Raw genomic sequence first — 9,576 nt, forward strand, 5'->3', positions numbered from 1 at the left:
TCAAGTAAACTTTGGCCTAAATCAATTCAAATAATATCATTCATCATCAAAAGTTTACTTAATGCTTACAAAGTTACAAGCAACCTATCTATCTTACAAACTCAAAAGCTCGGCATGAGCACGAAGATGACTGGATTATCATTGCCACGACCCATGGTGATGGAACGCAAAAAAATTCTTGGAAACATATATGAATATATATGATACATAAAAATGTGGTTACATGCGAAAAATGTTGTCAGAAGGCGATTCTCTGCTGTCTTGACAATAAGCTTTTTTTGTCACCAAGTTGGAATGAGAAACTACGGCTGGCAGGCTGTTAACACAAATGCAGAAACGGTTCCTGTTTTATATGCTGCTGGTAGAACGTGACGAACGACTTCTGCTGCCTCGACCAGAACGATCTTTCCGAAACATGGCTTCAAAGTTTTGAAAGCATTGCAACGGTCTAACCTGTACATGTTATATGTGTAGGGGTGGGGCAAAAGGAGAAGGAATATTCAGCTATGCAAGTAGTAATGCAGGAACATAAAGGTAAACAAAGCAATAGCAAACCACCACAGGTAGAGAGGTCACCTTCCATTGACTTTTCTGACCAAGAGTGTTATAAATAAATTCCAGCCTTAATATTATTTGCCTAAATGCAGGTCTTTTAGCTGGATTCTCGTTCCAGCACTCCTCAATCAACCTGTGAGCAGGTATCACATTAACAAGATTAGCCTAGTTTTTATGACCCTAAAACACACAGAGGTAAACATAGAAGTTTTTATGCAGAAAAGTGAATTTGATTTGCATCCCAAAATCATAGCTCTCTCTCTCTCTCTCTCTCTCTGAGAAGAACTACACAAAACAGAACGGTAAAGAAGTTGACAAATAAGCGACAGTCAAAAGTCATGACAAAATCTCACTAGTTGAACATTAATTTTAATGGATAAGTTGGAGAAAGTTGACTTACTCTCTAAGACCATGTCTATAAAGCTTTTCTGGAGCTCTAAAAGGTGGGCGCTCTTTTGCAACATATGCTTTTGGAACTTCATTATCTTGCTGGGCAGCAAATGGTAGGCAGTTTTCTATCATCTACAAACAGTATCTTACAAAGTCACAAATGAAGCCTGATACATCAACTGATTGGTATGAACTACTTGGCACTTGATATTATGTTCTTCTGACAATAACTTATTACTAAACACAAACGTTTACTTAGATGAGGGTACACACTAAGATGGCATACCAATAACTTTATAAATACAGTTGGTCCAGTATTTAGAAATGAGTCATATTTACCTCTTGTAGAATTAGAGCAAAAGAGAATACATCCACTTTGGTATCATATTCTTCGTTCTTGAAAACCTCAGGAGCTATGTATCGACCTGTCAATCAAATTAACACATTCCACTCAAGACTACAAACACATATGGTCGCTTGTAGATTTATCAAGGGCTACTAAGCAAAGGAAAACTACAAACTTTTCTTGGCTAGGATCTATAAAACGTATTAGCTACAACGGTTTATTCCCAGAAGAAAATACTCACATGAAGTGTCTTGACAAATCAAAGGCCTATCCTCTTTAACTGTCAGCAACTTGCTAACTCCAAAATCTGCAACTTTCAGGTGCCCGGAATCATCCCGCAATATGTTCCTGTTATCTTACTCGTGAGCAACATAAAAATAAGATGCCGACTGTTCCACGCTATTATGAGAAACAAGGATTCATCTTTTTGGTAGTTCAATGCCAATATCAACATATGCTTTGCTCAGCAAAATAGGGAAAAAGAAAAGGGGTAGACCATTCGGTCTTTTAGATCACGTAAGTGCAAAGTGGAATGGGACTTTGACATGGGTTCAATTCTTGCCAAGAAAAAGAAAAGGCCAATGAAGAAGAAGAAGAAACTTACGAAGGCTCAAGATCCCGATGAATTATAGCTTCTGGCTTATTCTCATGCAAATAACTCATTCCCCTGTAAGATAACAAAAGATAGGTGGTGAGGAAAAATATCCAAGTACAATACATAATCTTACTCTCACAACAAGAATCAACCAACTAACTTTTCTTGTTTTATAGCTACTATTAGTCAAGCATTGATTAGTACATAGTCTCTCTTCATTTGTTAGCTAAAGAAATTTGGAACAAGATAAGCAAGGCCAATTCAAAGTAGTACCATACCTTGCAATATCGAGTGCAAGTTTTACAGCTGTAATTGGTTTTAGTGCTCCTCTTGTTTTCAAAAATGCACGAAGGTCTCCCTGCAATCAAAAGACAGAAGAATAAAGATTTAAGATCTAAAGAAAAATCTAAATTGTACCGGTTTTTAAGCTATAAACTAACTATTTTTCTCTCAACTTTCAATGGAACTGAACAGAGAAAAATGCTCTATGAACACTAACAATGTCATGCCTATTTGATTCTGGAATTTTCAATGAAACCCTAAAACTAAATTTGACGACTAACATATGCAAAAAAGGGTGGCATTCTAAAGAGTATCATATTCCACTCCACACTATAACATAGGAACTTCAACTTTTACTAGTAAACATTATGAAATAGACTCTTCTCACTATTTCAAAATACAGAGAGATGCAATGGTCACAAATACAAAATGAACAATAAGAAGGCCAAATATAAGCACAGAATAAACAAAACACGGGAATGGTAAGAACTCAGGAAACTATAAACCATGGCATTACTATTCCATGTTAAGAAGACCAACGGAATGGGAAAATACCTTAGGCAAATATTCTGTTACAATCATCATTGGACTGCTTTGAGTCACTGCACCCAAAAATTGGACTACATTTGGATGTCGTATCTTTTGAAGCAATGCAAGCTCATCCCTGAATGCCTTCCTGAAGAAAGACCAAATTGACCTATAAATTCAAAGATCATAAAGCAAGGAAATCACGAATTGAAAAAGCAACGAACAGTTTACAAAGAACGCACACTTTATCCTCATCAACAAGCACTTCCTCCGCGAGCATTTTAACTGCAACCTGTATTCCCCGCCAGGATGCAGTACGGTATGTTCCCTGTTAAACAACAAACGGTTGAACAGAATCAAATAAGGCGAGTGACAATACTAAAAGAGGCACAACACCCAATTGAACAACTAATCAAAATGCTTATAAAACACACAAAGATAAGATGGTTCCAACTCCGAGAGGTGTAATTCATAACAGGGGAAACAAGAAACCGCAAATCTGTATACCGAAGTAATTGGAAAACGAGAACTTTACCTTGGTAATTTCACCACTGTTGGTAAAGTCCAGTTCTTTGGGATCAATTTCATACTCTGGGACTTCTCTGGCATGCCTAACGTGCATGGGAGCCATCTGAATGTTGAACTCATACAAATTAGAATACAAAACGAGCATAATATACAAAATTAATACAAACCCAAATCATAAAACACATTTAGCTGAATTGGGTTTGTTTAATTTGTCAAAATTTAAAAATTCAAATCAGCTAAATTAATCAAAAAGTACCAGAGGCTTTGCCCCACGCTTTTCCAGAAGCTTGATCACGTCATGGTTTTTATAGTAAATAGCATCTGAAAGAGGCTGTTTAATCAACATTAGATTATCACTAATCACTAATTAAACATATTAATTTCCCATTTTTCAAATTTTTACATTGGAAATGGGTAATTATTATTTCAAAATTTCACTTACGGTACTCCCCCATCGGTCTTTGGGGTCAACGTCAGCACCGCGGTCGAGCAGCAGCGAAACGACGTTGGTGAGCCCCTGGCACGCGGCGACATGGAGAGCCGTCCGATCGTCGATGTCCCTGAAATTCACATCCAGTCCCGAATCCAGAAGCTCGTTAATCCCATCCAAATCAGCTTCATTGGCCAAATACATTAGCTTCACTCGGGGATCGATCCCCTCCGGATCATCCTCCTCACCCACGTGCTTCTCCCGCTCACGCTCCGGCGCCAGCGACGACTGCTTCCCCAGTGTGAACCTCAACGGCTGCGTTTTCAAATCCATTGCCAGCTTCTAAGAAGTGCTTTTCTGTACAGCAATTTGCTATATACGCGACGGATTTGTAGGAAAAGTGCTTTTAGTTCTCCGTTCGCGATTTCCGTTTTTATATTTTTCTGATGTGCGCCTCACCAACGAACTAGTCCTGGGGACAGTTGGCGTCGGCGGTGAAGTGTGAACTGTCACCAGCCAAGTGTGCCACACGGGAATATCAAATTTTCCTCCTTTTTCTTGGGGGGTCGTGAGGGGGTGTTAGGTTATTGAAGGAATTTTAGCTTAATGATGAATGATTATTGAGTAGCTCTGATCATTTCTTGCACAACCATTATTTTGACGCGAATTGATCCAAAAATAACGAGTTTGGGTAAATCTATTAATGAGTCGGATTGTTATTGAGTAATACATGAATGTGTCGAATCGTTATCACGTCATCTATTAAAGACTTGGTAAGATATCTTTTAACAGATCTAGACATTATGTATGACAATTTCTTACATCACTCGTTAATCCAATACGAAATGACATGACCTATTAACTAATCGAGTCATTACTGAATCACCAGTTAGGGATCCGTTATCTTAACGAACTGACACGACACATTAAGATAACTGGTATAACACGAACATGACAAACACGAATAGTTTGCAAATAGCCCCTAAAAATATAATTACAAAATAAGAAAAAAGAATTTTGAATTTTCTTACAAAGAAGTCCCCATCAAGACAAGTTTCTTCTTTTCCCATAATTTCTTGTCGACCACCTTTCCCTTATCCATTAGAAAGGATATGGATGTCCTAATATGGTTGTCAATTACTTCCACAGTTTGACATGGTCATCTCCTGAAATTAACGAGCAGTTGCTATTTGAATAATGTTGGAAACCTAATGTACACATGTTATATTTCCGTTCTCCAGCACACTTTTATGTTCACTTTCTCTCGGTAAATTTTTTGATTTACATATGTTGAACGCAAAGTATGGGGAAATAAATAACAAACTGATTCAAGTACAATTATGTTCAATTATTATATAGAACAACACATAATAGCGTTAAACTTTTCGCATATAAGTATATACGATTCTATTTATTGTGAGTGAGTTGTTCTATGCAACAACTGTAACCAAGACTTTCTCTTGTCACGATGACTAAGTTGTTTTATGGTAAAACAAAAGAAATGAGAGGAAGATGAGGTTGGCATTGGCCAGGTCGGCTGCAACTTGTCAATTTGATAATCTTCTTCCCGCCATCACCAACACCAAATTAAAGTCTTGTCTCAATCATGGCAAGTGGTCAAGAGAAAAAAACCTCCCTCCTTTTTCTAATGGGTTCAGTTTTATTGGCTTGTTCAATGTACCATAAAAAATGAACAAATTGAGCATATCTATCAAAGGAAAAGATGCTCCATCAATGTGCTAAAGAATAATTACAAGGGGACGACCTCAAGCTAAGAAGGTTTCTTGTTTTACAAAGGTTGAGAGGAGGGAACATCTATCGTGCACAACCTTATTTTTGTTTTGCAAAGAGACTGTATCCACAACTCGAGTCGATGACCTTTCGGTCACCAAGAAGGAACATTTCCGTTACGCCAAGATTCATCCTCAACTTAAGAATAATTACAATCATAAATAAAAAAAGAATTGGGTTGGGGATCGGATTTTGACAATTAATGAATCAAATGATAGGGGGTGGGTTGCAAGTCAAAATATCCAGAGAACAATTAAGGCCGGCTGCCGTTGACAACTAACTAAAGAAATAAATAAATATAGGTTTTTGCATGATATTCTTGTGACTGGATAAGATCCATCACATGGAAGCTTACATACTTTGCTTAGGATCTATGCTATATTTTCGATTGAATTTCTTGACCGTTGTAATATTATTAAGGGATACATTGGATGCGGTCTAGTCTGCCATGCTGCCATCACCATTTTTTTGCTCCTTGCACCTATTTTTAGCACATTAATTACAAAGATAATAGACCTAGCAAATGTGCCTTTTTTTCATTTCCAGGTTGTGTCCAAACGTATTTTCTTCTGGGTGTTGGACGCGATCATCTTTCTTTAACAAGTTGATATGAACACGGCTCGTTAAATTAACAGGTTAAAAAATTTCAAGCACAAACACAACTCACAAATTAACAGATCCCCACCCGTTTAAAGAATCATAATGGGAGTAATAGAACCACCGAACTAGTTTCTTCTTTAACCCAAAGGAACAAGGGCAACAAAGATTTGGGCTCTTTTTTTCATTTTTTATTTTTTATTTTTTTGTCTTTATATGCTTTCATTGGCCCAAAATAAAATGGGAAACAAGAATTTAGCCTTTTATTCTGTATAGACCGGTCTTTTAATTTCATTGGAAACAAATAAAAGTTCAACAAGTCCTAGTCCACCCCACGAGGATGAATCTGTCTTGTAATCTGTTGTATAACGCAATCGTTCATTTTTATTTGGATTTGTTTTATTTTTGTTTTATATTTGAATTATATCTTTGGACCAAAATTGTAACCTCGGTCAAAAATCTCATCAAACTCATTGGAGAGGGATATAAGTTGAAAGTCTCATTCAAAAAAACTTAAAAATGGAACATATTAAAATCATAGTTGATTAGTGGTCACCAAACCAAGCGTTTGCTTAAGGAACAAACACAAGCTGGCCTAAAAACCCCAGCCTACTTCCAACTTGTTAATGTTCTTGATCACGCAAGACAATTTTTGCCCAAGGAAAAAAGAGAAAAGATCAAGAGATGAGGGGTACACTGAAATAGAATCTGATTAGAAGCTTAAATATAAGCATGCAGTAAGAGAAGTAAAATTCGATTTGACAGTGCACTCAACAATCTTTCTCCCAGGATTTGAGAGTTTTATCTTCGGTGTCGGTTTTGTACAATGCAAGGCGAGTAACGGGGAAGCTCAGGCTGGCAATGAGACTGTTAGCTTTTTCGTGCGCCATTTTCTTCTCTTCGTCGGTCATCCTCATCACAACAACGACTTAGTGCCTAGGCACTTAACTTTTCTATGTTTTGATACAACGATATCAAAAACTTAGAGAAGCTAAGCCACTAGGCACTAAGTTAGTCTTTGACTGGGTAAAGATATGTTATTAGGGTTCAAAAAATCTTTCTAATGTAATAAAAGAGAAAACTAATAAAAGTTGAATTTATAGTATTTTTAAGTTTGGGGTGATTTTCAAATTGGGCCATGAGGTTTAAACTTATTCACATTACACCATGAAGTTTTAACACAATATCAATTTATGCCTTATGTCAAACAAATCATTTAAATCTTCATGTCATCAATGAGCGTGGAACCTGCAATTGAGTTGACAGGTAAGCCATATTTGTACAAAATAGACTAAAAAACTCATCAATTTGACATAGAATTAGATGTTCAAGTAGACAAAAGATATAAACTGATCAATTACAAAACATTAGGATGCTATGTGAGAAACGTAGTTAGCCCTATATCTATTTATCTACAAGCAATATTAGAGGAGAGGTGCTTAGAACCTCAGATGCAAGATTAAGCTCATTTAACTACTAATTGTTTAGCTTCATATGAAACGTACCTCGGCTTTCAGCTCTCTCTTTATTAATAAACACAATAATTTGAGTACTGTCAATGAATACAAGAATTCAAATGATTGATCCAAACATCTATAAAGTAAGCAATAAAAAAAATACACGATATAAAAAGGAGAATGAATAAGAGTGAAGAAATGATGATAAGAGAAATGTAGAAAAAGCACACGGAAAAAAAAACTCAGAATCCACATTCAGTGTTATAATTTTGGTATGATGAGACTAGAAGGGAGCAGTTAATTGGGGATATTGAGATCGTTCTTCTGGGAATAATTTAGTTCAGACCAAACAAAAACTAAGGGCATGAAGTTTTAGACCAAAAGAAAAGTTTTGCCTTAAAGTTACCCCCACCCCATTGTCAAATCCTAGGTTCGTCCCTATAACTTACCCCTGTCGACCTGCGTGCACCAGAATTGACCTAAAGGCCGGCTTTGATCTCATTAGCATGCGAATGCCAAAGCTTTTCCTCATCCGGAGGCAGCGACAAATTGTGAATGAAGCCTTAACCATAATCGACCAAAAAATATAAATAAGGGCTAGCTTAACCCGAAAACGACGGTATAGTCGTGGACGGCGACTGAAGTCAGTCCTGGTTGAGGCTGTGTTTGGTTCAATCTATTAAAATCGGATCGGATCGTGCTAAGTTGACCTCAAAACATGCAGGACTTGTGTTGAGATGGATTTGCTCGATCCATTGTATACTTATGGTTAGGGATAGGCTGGGTCCAGTTTGGATCGGTTTCACTCTATGGTCAAACAACTATTGTGTGTTGCAGTTTGATTCGGCTTGAGCTAATGCGAGAAGATAAACCAGTGTTGGGCTTGGTGGTTTGACCTTTAAGCATAACCTAAATACTTTTTATTACTCTCTTTTGGAATGGTATTTTTTTTTTTTTTTTTTTTTTTTTTCGCTATATAAATTATACAGATTTAGATCTAGCAGTAACTTATATATGTTCAGTGAAACACAAAATATTAATACGTGAGAAATGAAACAAACACATCATACTTGCTTTCTACAATCTTATGATGTCAAATTCATAATAAACCTAACAATTATGACAATTTTAAGCATATTTGAAGTTAACATTGCATCCAACATTCTAATTTCGGCCTAGTTTGATACTGAGGTGATTCTGAAAAAATCTGGTATCAAAAAAAGTTGGGAGTTGTTTTTGTGTTTGGTAAACATTCAGCTTCAGCTTTTTTTCACAGTTTTGGGTGAAAAAAAAGCCAAAAACAAGAAGCTGCAAAACCCAGCTTTGAAAAACCGACTTTTTTTTCATATCTGTTTTACATAAAAGTTTACCAAACACTATAATACTGCTTTTTTTTTTTTTTTTTCAAAAGCACTTTTACAAAAAGGTTTACCAAACACTCTGCTGCTTTATTTCATAGCTGCTTATTCTCACAGCACAGCAGAAACAGCTTTTTTTTTCAAAACACAGTAATACCAAACCAGCCCAAATCTCTAACATCTTAATGACATTCAAAATTTGATCAAGCTACACTAACAGTCTAAATTGTCTAGTAATATTATTATAAAATTATTTGGACACAAAAAACTGATACACACTCTAATAGAAGTGACACTTATCATTATACATGGTTGCTATCTAGACTAAAGAGTGTGTCAGCAAGTGCGTTAGTTTTGTGTGTCAAATAACATCGCCCATTATGTTTTGAATAAATAATAAGAGAAAGTGGGACCATCCATGGCCTATTTGCCACCTCATTTTTTGTACAATGTTTTAAATTTTTGGCACGACAATTAACGTTAAATTGTGAGGTGGCATAAAGTCTATAGAGAGTCTCACTTTGAGAATGTCTTCTTAGCAATTCTCAAGTAATAATTATGAATTACTTGGTAACTTGCAACTTAATTATGAATAAGATCTTGAATATCATGAATAACTTTTGAAGATGGATAATAGTTATTTCTAGATTTTTCATTGATTATCACTTATGTAAATAATCAATCAAATTAAATTATTGGAAGGTGTGGGAATTGAAAAT

The 9,576-nt window shown here is 36.1% G+C and overlaps 1 protein-coding gene across 1 annotated transcript; it reads right to left on the reverse strand.

The window, feature by feature from the left end:
• Positions 1–4,266, reverse strand: LOC103943332 (integrin-linked protein kinase 1). Its single transcript, XM_009353618.3, has 12 exons — positions 3,667–4,266; positions 3,481–3,555; positions 3,232–3,327; positions 2,939–3,024; positions 2,724–2,844; positions 2,165–2,244; positions 1,896–1,958; positions 1,533–1,639; positions 1,285–1,370; positions 956–1,077; positions 577–688; positions 1–453 (listed from the first exon to the last, which is right to left on the reverse strand). Exons 1-12 carry the CDS (start codon positions 3,985–3,987, stop codon positions 349–351), a joined length of 1,374 nt encoding a protein of 457 aa, XP_009351893.2. The 5' UTR covers positions 3,988–4,266; the 3' UTR covers positions 1–348.
• Between the last annotated feature and the right edge of the window lie 5,310 nt (positions 4,267–9,576).

This window comes from the organism of the source record quoted next, unplaced genomic scaffold (assembly GCF_019419815.1).
Source record: "Pyrus x bretschneideri cultivar Hongxiangsu unplaced genomic scaffold, Pyrus_bretschneideri_v1 Contig19, whole genome shotgun sequence".
Taxonomy (NCBI): Eukaryota; Viridiplantae; Streptophyta; class Magnoliopsida; order Rosales; family Rosaceae; genus Pyrus; species Pyrus x bretschneideri.

What these genes read in the sequence shown, in the direction of transcription:
- LOC103943332 (XM_009353618.3), bottom strand. Translation starts at nt 3,987, where the DNA reads ATGGATTTGAAAACGCAGCCGTTGAGGTTCACACTGGGGAAGCAGTCG. An exon ending in ACAGTGGTGAAATTACCAAG is followed by an intron (nt 3,025 to 3,231) that starts GTAAAGTTCTCG and finishes GTTGTTTAACAG; the next exon opens with GGAACATACCGTACTGCATC. An exon ending in TAACAGAATATTTGCCTAAG is followed by an intron (nt 2,245 to 2,723) that starts GTATTTTCCCAT and finishes TTTTGATTGCAG; the next exon opens with GGAGACCTTCGTGCATTTTT.